Source organism: Coregonus lavaretus (assembly GCF_964263955.1).
Source record: "Coregonus lavaretus genome assembly, chromosome: 6".
Taxonomy (NCBI): Eukaryota; Metazoa; Chordata; class Actinopteri; order Salmoniformes; family Salmonidae; genus Coregonus; species Coregonus lavaretus.
The window spans coordinates 11,324,799-11,341,717 of NC_139993.1; the positions used below are offsets into that span (position 1 = coordinate 11,324,799).

Sequence of the window (16,919 nt, forward strand, 5' to 3'; positions counted from 1 at the left end):
TTTTGTATATATGGTAATATATACACACATATTTTATGTGTGTGTGGTATGGCTGTGTGGGTATTTGCATCGTTTTATGTTATTCACTCTCATGCTGTTCTCCATGTCTTGGAGAGAGAGAGAGAGACAGAGAGAGACTGTGTGTGTGTTTGTCTACACGTGTGTAGGTCCATATGTATGTGTGAGTTTACCTGTGTGCACATACAAACATAAATAATACATCATAATACCTGCACTTTGCATAACACCTCGATAAAGGATGGTGAGAGTCTACAAAAAAGACCAACAAGATTCCCACATCTCACTGAAACACTATGTTTTCATCTCTGGTTTCATAAAAATAAAACGTCTCCTCTTATATTGGTCTTCAGTCAGCAACAAAACGTCCACACCAACAATTCACCTCCGAAGCTACAGGGGGCACTCAATTCTGTCACACTGATCATAACACTTATACCGAGGACTCCCGAGCGGTTTTGGAGCGCAGGGCCTTTGTTCGGCTGAGGAAGGGGTAGGTGGTGCAGAGGCAGCCCGACGCCACGGTCAGTCCCAGGCTTACCCAGGCGCAGAAGATGGACCAGCCGTAGCTATGGTCCACGTCGCCGGGCAGTCCATAGATGAAGGGTGGGTTCCGGGAGAGATCGTAGGAGACGCTGGCAGCGTAGGTGCATAAGGAGATCGTGCAGAAGATCCCTGGAGGGGATAAATTGTTAGTTCCAAGATTTTTATTAAAGAGGCAATACAGGATTCAAATAACAACAAAAGACAGGTAAGACGGTTGAAGTAAGATCATGAGGCATTTATAAGTTATATTCTTCAAGAATCAATGGCTATATTTTATTCATTTAAAGTCGAAAAATGAAGGTACCAATCCCGGATTGCCACTTTAAATAACCATCCACATGGAACTGAAATTCATGAGTATAACATCAATAAATAGACAAAAAAAACACTAGTTGAAAGGAAATCTAAAACACAACTGCAATGGCAAATTAGCTACCCTATTGTGTAATGTTATAAATATGTTATAGGAATGTTTACAACCGTAGAAGCAGCCTCCTGTTTGTAGCGATGAGCTATTATGAATGCCTATGGCATGTTTTATTATGCATATTAACACCTGTGTGTAATGTATTATGAATGCATCTGTACGCATTAGGCATTTACAAATTCTGCTAAAAAAGAGCCTTTACTGTATGTGTTTGATGAACACTTGGGAGGAAGATTTGGACAAGAGAGAGAGAGAGAGAGAAAACTAAAGATGGAGATATAGAGATAGGCTGCAGTAAAAGTGGCACAGAGAGACAGAAGTTGAAAGCTGCCATCACAAAGAAACCAACAATGAGAGGGAAAGAGAGCCACACTCTCTCTCTCTCTCTCTCTCTCTCTCTCTCTCTCTCTCTCTCTCTCTCTCTCTCTCTCTCTCTCTCTCTCTCTCTCTCTCTCTCTCTCTCTCTCTCTCTCTCTCTCTCTCTCTCTCTCTCTCTCTCTCTCTCTCTCTCTAACACACACACATACAGGATAGGTAGGTCATTGGCAAAGAAAGCCCTAACACACACACACAGGAGAGGTAGGGTGTTGGTAGTTGGCAGGCGTTGTACCTGCCATGAGGAAGAGCAGACCGGAGACGTGCTGGGTGAGGCTCTCCTCCCAAAAGAAGCCCACTGTGGCCACAATGCTGCCACACAGCAAAACGGCAGCCGCCATCCCCAGGAACCCCGCCGTGATTCGCCGCAGATCTGAGACACACACACATATAAACATAGCACGCATGCACATACACACACACACACACACACACACAAGCAAGCACACAAAGATACAGACACCAGTATATACAAAAGCGTACACATAAGCACACATAAGCACACACACACAGATAAACACAAAGCGTACAAACACACAAGTGCACACACACAAGTGAAACCATTAGCACACACGCATACACCAACATTTCCATGACAACCACCCCCTGGTAAACCCGCTTGTGCTACCACTCAACAGTCACCAAACAAATACGGGACATTTTTGTTTTTGTTAGGTAATGCTTTGCTTTTGGTCTCCCCTGTCCTACATTTGTTACAAACCTGCCATAAGAACGACATGACGCCTATCATAACGTAAAATGGCCAGCAACGACTGTTAAAAATAGGTGAATTTGAATGATTTCCCTAATGCATCATGACAGCATTGTGCCTTGTTTTTCAGTACATGTTATCGCAAGCATTATGTCACACAACACACAAAAGTGTTATAGCGGGATATGTTGATAGAAATATTAAATTCATACAATTTATGATATACTGTAACAACATTATGACACATTGATCATAAATCACATACAGTGAGGGAAAAAAGTATTTGATCCCCTGCTGATTTAGTACGTTTGCCCACTGACAAAGAAATGATCAGTCTATAATTTTAATGGTAGGTTTATTTGAACAGTGAGAGACAGAATAGCTACAAAAAAATCCAGAAAAACGCAAGTCAAAAATGTTATAAATTGATTTGCATTTTAATGAGGGAAATAAGTATTTGACCCCCTCTCAATCAGAAAGATTTCTGGCTCCCAGGTGTCTTTTATACAGGTAACGAGCTGAGATTAGGAGCATACTCTTAAAGGGAGTGCTCCTAATCTCAGTTTGTTACCTGTATAAAAGACACCTGTCCACAGAAGCAATCAATCAATCAGATTCCAAACTCTCCACCATGGCCAAGACCAAAGAGCTCTCCAAGGATGTCAGGGACAAGATTGTAGACCTACACAAGGCTGGAATGGGCTACAAGACCATTGCCAAGCAGCTTGGTGAGAAGGTGACAACAGTTGGTGCGATTATTCGCAAATGGAAGAAACACAAAAGAACTGTCAATCTCACCTCGTGGAGTTGCAATGATCATGAAAACGGTGAGGAATCAGCCCAGAACTACACGGGAGGATCTTGTCAATGATCTCAAGGCAGCTGGAACCATAGTCAACAAGAAAACAATTTGTAACCCACTATGCCGTGAAGGACTGAAATCCTGCAGCGCCCGCAAGGTCCCCCTGCTCAAGAAAGCACATATACAGGGCCGTCTGAAGTTTGCCAATGAACATCTGAATGATTCAGAGGAGAACTGGGTGAAAGTGTTGTGGTCAGATGAGACCAAAATCGAGCTCTTTGGCATCAACTCAACTCGCCGTGTTTGGAGGAGGAGGAATGCTGCCTATGACCCCAAGAACACCATCCACACCGTCAAACATGGAGGTGGAAACATTATGCTTTGGGGGTGTTTTTCTGCTAAGGGGACAGGACAACTTCACCGCATCAAAGGGACGATGGACGGGGCCATGTACCATCAAATCGTGGGTGAGAACCTCCTTCCCTCAGCCAGGGCATTGAAAATGGGTCGTGGATGGGTATTCCAGCATGACAATGACCCAAAACACACGGCCAAGGCAACAAAGGAGTGGCTCAAGAAGAAGCACATTACGGTCCTGGAGTGGCCTAGCCAGTCTCCAGACCTTAATCCCATAGAAAATCTGTGGAGGGAGCTGAAGGTTCAAGTTGCCAAACGTCAGGCTCGAAACCTTAATGACTTGGAGAAGATCTGCAAAGAGGAGTGGGACAAAATCCTGAGATGTGTGCAAACCTGGTGGCCAACTACAAGAAACGTCTGACCTCTGTGATTGCCAACAAGGGTTTTGCCACCAAGTACTAAGTAATGTTTTGCAGAGGGGTCAAATACTTATTTCCCTCATTAAAATGCAAATCAATTTCTAACATTTTTGACATGTGTTTTTCTGGATTTTTTTGTTGTTATTCTGTCTCTCACTGTTCAAATAAACCTGCCATTAAAATTATAGACTGATCAAGTCTTTGTCAGTGGGCAAACGTACAAAATCAGCAGGGGATCAAATACTTTTTTCCCCTCACTGTATCCAATACTATTCTTTCCCCAAAATGGTTTAAGCCTACTCTGCATCTCATACATTTGTCAGATCGAGTTGCAGTATCCTAAAACAGGATCAAACTCGAGCAAGAAAAACACTGTCTGCGTCCCAAATAACACCCTATTCCCTACATAGTGCACTTAATAGGGAACAATTGTGCACTCAAAAGTAGTGCACTTAATAGGGAATAGCGTGCCATTTGGGATGCAAGCACTGTCTAAAGGTGGCAGGCAGACAAAGAAAACCAATCCTATTTTGACTTTGATGAATGTTCTTCCTCAGACTGGTTGTGCAGTAATAATAGACTGTGTGGAGTTACATTTACATTAATATTTTTTTCTTGTACGAGCTGACATTTACTTCCTCCCCGTGAACATTTTCCATAACCATGTAGCAATCCACCAATCAGGGGTCGGACATTGGAGTAGGAATGCTAGCTTCGAAAGGTTAGCTTAACATTTTCAGCATGTGGGTACAGTAGTAGCCTTATTACAGATCATGGTTGTCTGAAGAGATCACTATGGTTGTCTGAAGAGATCACTACGGTTGTCTGAAGAGATCACTACGGTTGTCTGAAGAGATCACTACGGTTGTCTGAAGAGATCACTACGGTTGTCTGAAGAGATCACTATGGTTGTCTGAAGAGATCACTACGGTTGTCTGAAGAGATCACTACGGTTGTCTGAAGAGATCACTACGGTTGTCTGAAGAGATCACTACGGTTGTCTGAAGAGATCACTACGGTTGTCTGAAGAGATCACTACGGTTGTCTGAAGAGATCACTACGGTTGTCTGAAGAGATCACTATGGTTGTCTGAAGGTTCTAAAGGTTCCACAGCATGAAGCCAAATTAATATGGAACACTGCGATTTGGACTTCCACTGTTATTTCATTATCAAACCTAAACACAACAGACATGTTCAGAACCTTTAGTCTACAGTACTGTATGAAGCATTGAAAAACATATACAAAACATGTAATTATTTATTTAAACAAATACACAATACAAGGGATGGGAAGAGCAAGTAACAGTAAAGATATTCCCCAATAAATAATGGAAATAATATGGGTAGTGATACAATTATATTGTTTGAGGAAAGATGGTGGTAGAAATGTGCCCCAAATCCGTAAGATGAAAGTTTTTGCACCAACGACTACCTGGAAAAGCTCATCTTAAAGGATCCTAACACTACTCATGACAGACGTCTGACCATCCCACCGCAGACACCAACATAGGTCAGTCGTGGGGCACCTGGAATCAAACTTCTCACACCAAGACCATCTAACCATTGTTCGAAAGACTCTGGCCCAGACCAAACCGGAAATGAGATAGCCTTTCTACCTCTGGTTTGTTGGACATTGCTATGGGGGAAATTAATGGGGAAAGAATGGGATTTTAGGATAAACACTGAAAATAAGATCTGAAGTTAACACAGGCTTAGGAGATCTTATATGTTATGTTCTATGAGATAATATCAGTCAGTTTACATTACCTTTATGAATTATAAAGTATTTATGTGCTTTATGTGCTTGTTTTGATTACATAAATGGTTAAAAATTCACAAAGTGACGTTAGCTGAGGAAGATTATCACATAGAACGAAACGTATAAGATCTCATAAGCCTATGCTTACCACAGACCTTATTTTTGGCGCTTATCCAAACCCCCCCCCCCCCCCCCTATTTTTTCCCCATAGGCTTTGGCCAACGAGCCATTGTGCAGTTAGCCTCCTTTAGTGCCTACAAAAAGACACCATTACTATTGCTCTCTATAGAAATGTAATTGCAGGTGGTTCTGAGACGTTGAGTCTGCAATACTTACGTAAGAGATGCCATTCATCTTGCTGAATGGTTCTCGTCAGGTTGAGTGGGATGTTTCGAAGCCGAATAGGCTGAGAGAAATGGTACTTGACAGTTGTGCATCGGTCCGCAATACCTGTGGAGAGAATGGATTACTAAAAAGCTCTACGTTTTAACATTACAACGTATTACTTTTGCCCTACTTGCATATCTTTACTTGAAGTTGCCATAGAAAGTGTATATGGCATAATGCCATATTATAATGGATTGTTTTGATAGGCTTACACATTTATAATCTTGTACACAAGTTTCATTTAACGTTTAATGTCATGACAGCTTTATGTCAGTGATCGTTAACAAAAACTGGGTGACATAAACCAGGAATTGCATATTATACAGGGCATGCCTATAACAGTGTTATACATTTGATCTGTCAGGTCGCATTGTAAAGGGCCATTGCAATACTCCATTTTTTTACCCTACCTCAAACTGACATTTGAGAGAGCTCTTGTATTTCCATGCAGTGGCTAACTTGGTTTGAAAAGGGTAAACACTGTGACATTTACTTGGCTTTGAGGCAACCTATGACTTGGGTGTTCAGTTTCCCTTTCACGCATGCATTGTAGTCTACTGTAGAGTTTAGTTGGTAGAGTAATCAACTATATGCAGGACAAATTCATTTCACTTGGCCTGTGCTGTTGCCTATTTTCGTTATTTTTCCAAACTGGACAGGTTTTGACAGGTTTTGACAGGTTTACATAATGAGTTCTCAGTAACACTTTATAAGGTACCCTTTTTAAAGGGTTTATAATGCATTTACAAATGTTGAAATAACTGTTATAAACCGTTTAGAAAAGGTACCTTTATAAAGGCTACCTATAAAGTGTTACCAAGTTACCTTTGCTGATGTCTCTGTATGTGAGCTACTGTAAAATGTTGTCTCTTTCTTGTATGAGAGTACAGTAGACGCCCCATGAGTCCTATGTTGCTGGTGAGGCGGACTCTTTGACCTTCTGTCCTTATTTCCGGCTGAGCTCCCACAACTTGAATTAGTGGGACAAAATCTAGACAGTTTCCCATCGAATGAAGCACTGATGCTCTTTAAAACACTTTATTATTCAAAATCTTAACACACATCAGTCTTGTGGTCCACATCTACTTAATGTATGGGAACCGCTTCTATTTCATACTTGGTAGAAATTATGAAACATCATCAGGTGCTGTTTTCATCATTGAGCAGGCACTTTGAAGTGAGCGCTCACACCTGTGTTTGATCTCTCACGCTCAGTGAATCAGGAGGTGGTTATTTACAGTAGCCAACACTCCATGCCTTTGCATAGATATTAGTAGCTCTGCTCGCAGCCTCTGGCTGTATCACAAATGGCACCCTATACCCTATACACTCTTAGAAAAAAGGGTTCCAAAAGGGTTCTTCGACTGTCCCCATAGGAGCACCCTTTTTGGTTCCAGGTAGGACCATAGACATTAAAACCAGTACATAGTGATAGCGCTGACGTCACCCACGTATTCCTATGGAAAACTCCCGATGGCACATGAAGCCGGAAGTATTTTTATTTTAAGCACGCCATATTGCTGAATGGGGCAGAATGGCACCAAATAAATCGCTAAGGATCATAGTCGATGTAGTAGTTTTCATCCTGCCTGAGAGAGTCAACTGGGAGCCTCCTCTTAGCCTGCCGGCCGTGATTGGTCTGTGTCAGCACATGGCGTGACAACAAATGTAGTAGTCAGAATGGATCACTATTTAATTAAATATCTCGATTTGTAGCGAACATTAAAATAATTCACTGTGGGGATCGAACTTTATCATAATAAACTCATTTGAGCCCAAAACGTCAGTCCAAAGATTTTTGGGGCCGTTCTGCCGATCGTCATTTACATAGGTTTTCTAGGGCAGACCAGGGCTTTTGGCACCTCTAGGTCACTACGCCATTTACATAGGTTTTCTAGGGCAGACCAGGGCTTTTGGCACCTCTAGGTCACTACGCAGTAGCCAAGCAGCAGAGCTCGTGACTTCACGCTCCAGACCGGACACTGGGAGCCTGGGTAGAACCCTTTTTGGTTCCAGGTACAGTAGAGTCCGTTTGGGTTCCATGTAGAACCCTCTGTGGAAAGGGTTCTAAATGGAACCCAAAAAGGTTATACCTAGAACCAAAAAGGGTTATCCAAAGGTTTCTCCTATGGGGACTGCTGAAGAACCCTTTTAGGTTCTAGATCACACCTTTTTTTCTAAGAGTGTATAGTGCACTACTTTTGACTATTGCTCTATGTGCCCTGGTCAAAATAAGTGCACTACAGGAAATAAGGTGCCATTTGAGATGCAGCCACTGAGTAAATAAGATGCTCATCAAGGCATTATGCTGCCATTTAGGTCCGATAAGGTCTAAGAGACAACTCCTTTGATATGAGGTTGAGTAGCCTTAGCCTCTTAGAAAAAAAGGTGCTAAATAGAATCATACAGTGTTCTTCGGTTTCTCCCTATAAGGGAACCCTTTTTGGTGCTGGGTAGAACCCTTTACAGAGAGTTGTATTTAGAACCCTCTATGTAGGGTTCTTCAAAGAACCCCCTGTACATGGTTCTACCTAGAACTCTCTGTGAAGGGTTCTGCCAAGAGCCCTCTATGAAGGGTTCTACCAAGAAACATTTTATCTTCTGAGGATTCTTCCTAGAACCTGCTATTATTTATGACAGTACATTACATACACTACCAGTCAAAAGTTTGGACACACCTACTCATTCAAGGGTTTTTCCTTTATTTTTACTATTTTCTACATTGTAGAATAAAACAAGTGTTAAACAAATCAAAATATATTTTATTTGAGATTCTTCAAATAGCCACAACTTTGCCTTGATGACAGCTTTGCACACGCTTGGCATTCTCTCAACCAGCTTCATGGGGTAGTCACCTGGAATGCATTTCAATTAACAGGTGTGCCTTCTTAAAAGTTTATTTGTGGAATTTATTTCCTTCTTAATGCATTTGAGCCAATCAGTTGTGTTGTGACAAGGTAGGGGGGGGGGGGTATACAGAAGATAGCCCTATTTGGTAAAAGACCAAGTCCATATTATGGCAAGAACAGCTCAAATAAGCAAAGAGAAACGACAGTCAATCATTACTTTAAGACATGAAGGTCAGTCAATACGGAACATTTCAAGAACTTTGAAAGTTTCTTCAAGTGCAGTCACAAAAACCATCAAGCGCTATGATGAAACTGGCTCCCATGAGGACCGCCACAGGAAAGGAAGACTCTGAGTTACCTCTCCTGCAGAGGATAAGCTCATTAGAGTTACCAGCCTCAGAAATTGCAGCCCAAATAAAGTAACAGACACATCTCAACATCAACTGTTCAGAGGGGACTGTGTGAGTCAGGCCTTCATGGTCGAATTTCTGCAAAGAGAACACTACTAAAAGGACACCAATAATAAGAAGAGACCTGCTTGGGCCAAGAAACACGAGTCCAAAATTGAGATTTTTGGTTCAAACCGCCGTGTCTTTCTGAGACGCGGTGTGGGTGAACGGATGATCTCCGCATGTATAGTTCCCACCGTAAAGCATGGAGGAGAAGGTGTTATGGTGCTTTGCTGGTGACACTGATTTATTTAAGGCACACTTAACCAGCATGTCTACCACAGCATTCTGTAGCGATACGCCATCCCATCTGGTTTGGGCTTAATGGGACTATCATTTGTTTTTCAGCAGGACAATAACCCAACACACCTCCAGGCGGTGTAAGCAGCTGGGGAAGAAGAAGGACGAATGAAACGGTTTGAGTGCTTCATCAACGTAGTTCTCCATTGCCTCATTTTCCGGGATAGATAGGGCGTAAACACGGCCCTTCGGTGGGGACTCTCCAGGGAGTAAGTCAATAGCACAGCCCCCTGGGTGATGTGGTGGCAGAGTGGAGGCCATAATTTTACTGAAGACATTGCTGTACTGGGCGTATTCAGATGGTATGGTGGGTGGCGCTGCAGAGGCAGAGTCCTCAATGGTGGTGGCTCTGCAGGGTAGGCTGAGACAACTGGTGAAGCAGGTAGAAGACCAGGACAGTAGTTCACCTTGTCGCCACGAGATGGCAGGGTCGTGACGACAAAGCCAGGGGTGTCCAAGGATGAGTGGCTGTTTGGGGGCTGAGAGTTCCATGAGTTGAATGGTTTCGGTGTGGAAGACTCCCATCTGGAGGGTAATGCTCTGTGTCAGGTGCGTAATGAAACCTGTGCCCAATGGCTGCCCGTCCAGGGTGTTAATCCTTAAGGGAGGGGTGACAGGTGTAGATCAATGTCAAGCTTTGTACTAGCTGGTGATCGATAAAACTACCTGCTGCTCCCGAATCTATCAAGCCCTCTACGTACTTCGTAACCCCCTTCACGGTTATCAATACTGGGATGGAGAATTGCTTCTAGGAGATATTTAGAAATACGGACTCTCCTACCTGCATGGCAGCGAAGGGATCCTTCTCATCTCTCCAACAGGGCAATGGCTGAGTAGATTATCTTTCCCTCCACAGTATAGGCAGAGCCCTTCTTGGATTCGCCTTTGACGTTCGATACACAGGAGAGGAGCATGACCCAACTGCATGGGCTCTGGAAGACTAACATTTTAAAATGTAAATGTAAGACTCGGACGGGATGACGGAATCATGGAAAGAGAAGGTTTCGTGTTCCTGGGTGGCAGAGTTCTTCGGCAGTCGGCGATGAGGTGGCCAATGGAGATATACATGTATTGATTTAAATCCTGAAGGTCACCTCTACAGGCCAGCTCCGCTTGAAGTTCCCTGTTGAGCCCTCGTCGGTAGACGGTAAGTAAAGCAGCCTCACTCCATCCACTCCCTGCAGCCATGGTGCGGAACTCGAGGGCATACTCGGCAGCTGAATTGCGTCCTTGTTGAAGGTCTATGAGGAGGTCCCCTATAGGACGACCGGAAGGAGAGTGATCGAATACCTCTTTGAAGAAGGTGTGGAAATGGGTCTCGGATCCGAGATCTGTGCTGTTGGCAGTCCATATGGCGGTGGCCCAATCCAGGGCTTTGCCTGTGAGTAGAGACACAACAAAATCGACCCTGCTCTTGTCGGTGGCGAAGTTAGTGGGGTTGTGCTCAATGCATTTGCTGCATTGCATCAGAAATCCCTGACATTTCCCAGGTGAACCGTCATATTTTCCAGGCATGGATATGAATGAAGGAGGGCTATGGGTTACGATACCAGGCATCGGAGGAGTAGGGATAGGCTGGCGGAGAAGATGGCCAATTACCTCCATACGCTCCTCTTGCCGGGTTAGGCGCCACTGTAGCTCTGCTGAATCCATTCCATTTTTGGTGAGGTATTCTGTAATGAATACTCAGGGAGAAAAAGGTGTAGATTCACGTGCAGAGCGCGGCAGGTGTTTATTACGCCTTCACAGAAGGCAGGAATCGTGGTCGCAGGCAGGCAATGGTCATACACAGGTAGGCAAACAGACAGGTGAAACAAAACTAGGACTGAAGGCTGGTTCTCACAAACGAGCTAGGAAAAGGCTTAATAGAGTCAAAACGAACAATACCTCACAACGCACAAACAGAAAGAACTGAACTAAATAAGGAGCTGATGAGACCAGGTGAGTAACTAACACAGGTGAAATCAATGAACAAAAATTAAAGACAGGGCTACGTTCAAGAACACAAAGAAACAGGACTATGTTCAAGAGCACAAGGTGAACAAAGAAAATAAGTACAGTACCTTACACCTTCACAGGTTGAAGAAGATTTCAAATGAAATCAATGTTGACAGAAATCAAAGGGTAGGTAAGCACCTCAGCTGCTTTAAATGCAAGGTGGCAAGTGGGTTTCGGTGACATTTAACCCCCGGCTTAATCAGGGCGACATTAATCTTGATGGACTGGACACTGTGGGGAAATGTTCTCCTTTCATCCCGATCGACTTTTTGAGTTACAACCTTGAAAAAACTTTGTAGGGACTTGAACTTCAGCACATTGGAGAACCCTTTATGGTTGTAGGTAGAACCCTTTCAATCAAATAAACATTTTAGATCCTTTTTTTTTCCATAGAGAAGGTTCTTAAGAACCCTGTAGAATTCCATGCCGAACCCTTTCCCTCTAGAATAAAAAATGGCTTCTAAAGGGGTTCTTTGTGGGTAAAGGGGTGTGTACACTCTTAGAAAAAAAGGTCTACAACCTAAAATGGTTCTTAGGCTGTCCCCAAAGGAGAACCCTTTGAAGAACCCTTGTTGGTTCCAAGTAGAACCATTTTGGGTTCCATGTAGAACCCTTTCCACAGAGAGTTTTACATGGAACCCAAAATAGTTCTACCTGGAACCAAAATGGGTTTAACTGGAATCAAAAAGGGTTTTCCTATGGGTACTTTTTCTAAGTGTAGTCAATCAACATTTAGGCTTTTGTAGCCCTATGGATGGCTCTATTGATGATTTGACTGGGATAACAACACAAACAAACATTTCCAAGGCCAGTCTACAACGATTACCACTGTGGGAAAATGAGAGGGAAATAAATGTGAAAATGTTCCTCATAAATTAGCCTATTAATAACCTAAATCATTAGGCTGTAATTTCCCAGCACCCTCATCATGATGCGACAGTTATATAAATCATAGTAGCCTACTAAAGCAAACCTTGGTAATGAGTTTGAAATAGCAATTAATATTCCTGGAAATTAGTTTGGGCGTGGATAATCATGAGCCGTTGTGTATGAGCCCTCATAAACCTTGTTTTGACGCAATGCACGTATGCAGACACATCACCACAGTTGGAGGCTACCTCGATTAAAGGAATGCAAAACAGTCCTTGCCTATAGTCATGGATTATTGACAGCAAATTTGACAGCTGTTTTTCTTTTCTCTCACTTTTTAGTATGCACATTAAAACTTACCCTTTGATATGAGTTTATCGATATCCCGGTCCATGCCTTGAAAGTAGCATTTTCTCCACAGTCCAGAATATGTGGAGAACAACGGACGCCCACATTCTGTCTCAAGAATCCCCATCCCCAGAATCGCCCTCCAGTTCTCAAGCAATTCCTCCTCTCTACTCCCGACGTGAATCGGCTTCAAAAGCGCCACGTTCCGTTTGGAGTTGCCGTTGTCCACAAGAGGCAAATGGTATATTGGCATCTCCCTGTTTTTCTGGTCATTAGAATCCGAACCATACTTGTCGCAGTTCTCCTTATGCCTTCTGGTATCTGTCTCGTACCAATGGTCGGTGAAGATAGCGGTGACCAGCAAGAGTAAAGAGACAACGCTCATGGACAAGCTCAGAGCGGTTGCAAGAGCTTGTTTCTCCATGGCTCAAACATCAGCGCTCGGCTCTATGCGCACAGGTTAGTCGTGTTGATAGTCGGACGCCCTTCTTCCAGCACCTGCTATTCCAGTTACTAAGCATCTTTATGCATCCTCTGACCTGCGAGCACGGTCCACAGTCGAGACCGCATTGGCTGCTTCCCACCCGCGGGTTGCTGAAATGGAAGATACAACAACACAGGTGGATCGGTCCGGTGCCTGCAGGCGTGCTGGGTGTCGGCTCAGCTCCGCACTTGCCTCTCTGTGGTGGAGATTACTAGTGTTTACCTGTATAAACCACACCACTCCTCTCGCTTTTTCCCTCTCCTCAGCACCTGGGCTTGAAGTCGTGTCCTCTTCGTCGGTGACCCAGTCGGGTAAAACTCCTATTCGCATGGAGAGGAAAATGACAATCTCCCGGCGGCGACACACAGCATGTGAGGGAATGTAAAGGTTGTCATACTCTTTCACACAGTCAGTAATAAAGATGGGTGTGTCTATAAGAGAAAATAATGTGTTTCCTGTGACTCCAAGGCTCCAAATGCGTCCTCATTTTGATGAAACATCAACACTCCCAATACAACAACTAACAGTTTTACCATTTGAATGTGTAAAACTTAAATTACTCTCTCTCTCTCTCTCTCTCTCTCTCTCTCTCTCTCTCTCTCTCTCTCTCTCTCTCTCTCTCTCTCTCTCTCTCTCTCTCTCTCTCTCTCTCTCTCTCTCTCTCTCTCTCTCTCTCTCTCTCTCTCTCTCTCTCTCTCTCTCTCTCTCTCTCTCTCTCTCTCTCTCAGATGCACACACACACATCACACATCACACACACAAAACAGGTCGAAATGTTTGACTATCTACCTACGCCTGAATGAAATAAATACTAAAAAGAAACCTTTTTGAGTGCGGACCAGCTACACAATGTTGGAATTCTATTACATTTTGGTCGACACACCTGTTCTGAGCGCAGTGGTCACACAAACTTTCAAGGAATGATGTGAGCCATCACTGCAGTACTCTCTCTCTCTTACACACACACACACACACACACACACACACACACACACACGCACGCTACCAAACAACTGACTCCCATTAAAAATCCTATTTTCACTAACCCCTAAAACTAACCCTAACCTTTAACCTAACCCTAACCTTAACCCTAACATTAACCCCTAACTCCTAACCCTAAACCTAACCCCTAACCCTAATTCCAACCCTAACCCTAATTGTAACCCTAAACCTAACCCCTAAGCCTAAAAAACACCCCGTTTCAGAATGGGTGGCAAGGAATAAGTTAGTCCTTAATATTTCAAAAACTAAAAGCATTGTATTTGGGACAAATCATTCACTAAACCCTAAACCTCAACTAAATCTTGTAATGAATAATGTGGAAATTGAGCAAGTTGAGGAGACTATATTGCTTGGAGTAACCCTGGATTGTAAACTGCCATGGTCAAAACATATTGATACAACAGTAGCTAGGATGGGAAGAAGTCTGTCTATAATAAAGAGCTGCTCTGCATTCTTAACAGCACTATCAACAAGGCAGGTCCTACAGGCCATAGTTTTGTCGCACATGGACTACTGTTCAGTCGGGTGGACAGGTGCCACAAAGATGGACTTAGGAAAATTGTAATTGGCTCAGAACAGGGCAGCACGGCTGGCCCTTGGATGTACACAGAGAGCTAACATTAATAATATGTATGTCAATCTTTCCTGGCTCAAAGTGGAGGAGGGATTGACTTCATCACTACTTGTATTTGTGAGAGGTATTGACATGTTGAATGCACCGAGCTGTCTGTTTGAACTACTGGCACACAGTTTGGACACCCATGCATACCCCACAAGACATGCCACCAGAGGTCTCTTCACAGTCCCAAGTCAAGAACAGACTATGGGAGGTGCATAGTCCTACACAGAGTCATGACTACATGGAACTCTATTCCACATCAAGTAACTCATGCCAGCAGTAAAATTAGATTTAAAAAACAGATAAAAATACATCTTATGGAACAGCGGAGACTGTGAAGCAACACAAACATAGACACATGCATGCAAACACACGATAACATATGCACTATACACACGTACACATGGATTTTGTGTTGTAGATATGTGGTAGTAGAGTAGAGGCCTGAGGGCACACACTTAATATGTTGTGAAATCTGTTATGAATGTATTGTAATGTTTTTTAAATGAATAACTGCCTTAATTTTGCTGGAGCCCAGGAAGAGTAGCTGCTGCCTTGGCAGCAGCTAATGGGGATCCATAATAAATACAAATACAAATACACACACGCACACAATGGCCATATCAAAGTGAACTCATGAACAGAGTTCATGAACTGTATACTGTTGCACATAAAGCTTTCAGGGGACATATCCAAAATGTCAGGATTTTCAACAATCCCCAATCAGTCCCCAAACAAATTATCAATAACCATTTCAGCATCATGCTATTGCAATTCTATTCTGTGACAGTATCAAAGTCTGAATTGAGTTCATAGTGATGAAATAATTGCCACCAAGCGAGCATTGCTGAAATGGATTTGTGGGTGTTTATTTGGCTTGTTTTATCTGCGCCTTTGTCAGCTCTAATAATTGCCCATTAAAATGGAGCCTGGATGTGTGCCTGGCATGACAAAAATGGCATAAATGAACATGTAAATGGTGATGACAGTGATTGCAATCTGTACTGGTGGAGTGGACATGGGAAAACATTGAGCAATTAAATTGGCACATTTGCTAGGTTGACCAAATTGGTACAAATTACAGTAAATGAAGTAATTTGATCAAAATAACACTGCAGAGCATTAGAAAAGGTTACTTTCACATTGTGTGGGCCATTGTCTTTGTTGAATATATTTTTGTGCTGTGCATTCCTATTTTCAGATTAGTATAGGCCTAGGGAGTAGGGACAGATCCATCTAGTGACACCTGTTTTTTCTCTGGAGGGAATTACACAAAGGCAGGACATAAAGGGAAATTAAGAATAAGAGTGATGTGTGATATGGTCAAGTGTAATAACGCATTGGCTTTATATTAGTCACTTTGCCACCATTCAGTAATAAGGACTTTTTAATAGTACTGTACAATAATAAATTCAATAAAATAGTAAGTAATAATACATTTATTGCAAACTTTCCACATGCACAAATGCTTAGTAATTCTTGCTCACAAGGTAATAGATTATAATACATTTACACAATATGATTGTATGGGGATTACTTTGTGTGCTCTCAAGTTTCACTGAAAAGTAAAACAATGTATCAATATAGTAGCCTAATGCAGCATATTATCTATTATAAACTGGGTGGTTCGAGCCCTGAATGCTGATTGGCTGACAGCCGTGGTATACCAGGGGTACAACAAAACATTTATTTTTACTGCTCTAATTACATTGGTTACCAGTTTATAATAGCAATAAGGCAACTCGGGGCTTATTGCTTAATTATACCATAATTATTGATTGATATAATCAAACTCATAAGATCGTTTTTCCAAGTTTATGATCTTAATTTTCCTAATTCTCAAATTCTATTCTACTCTATTCTATTCTGTTCTACTCTATTCCAACTCTGGATGTTTGTGAGAATGAGAAGAAAGGATCCAGCTGTAAACAAGTAGAGAATTACTGGGGTATTCATGATCCTCGTGTCAAAGAGATTTCTGTAGGCTACACAAAACCAAACCAGTCGCTCCTAAACTCAGGTTTCAGATCAGTTTAGCGTTTCACCCCCAACAACTGAGAATTTGTGGACGCTAAACTGATCCTAGATCTGTGCCCAGTGGCAAAATTCTACCGGAGACCCCAGTCAGCCAGCGACCCACCCTCTTGTCGCCCATTCCTTGCATTTTCCTCTTAGACAAGCCAGCTGGCTGCGGCGC

At 42.8% G+C, this 16,919-nt stretch overlaps 1 protein-coding gene across 1 annotated transcript; it reads right to left on the reverse strand.

Moving 5' to 3' along the window:
* Positions 1–451: 451 nt before the first annotated feature.
* On the reverse strand, positions 452–13,041 carry LOC311130420 (transmembrane protein 178A; the record flags this gene model as incomplete). The annotated part of the gene is made up of 4 exons (XM_084163143.1): positions 452–693; positions 1,602–1,739; positions 5,753–5,866; positions 12,630–13,041. The coding sequence occupies 4 exons, from the start codon at positions 13,039–13,041 to the stop codon at positions 452–454; spliced, it is 906 nt and encodes a 301-aa protein (XP_084019269.1).
* Between the last annotated feature and the right edge of the window lie 3,878 nt (positions 13,042–16,919).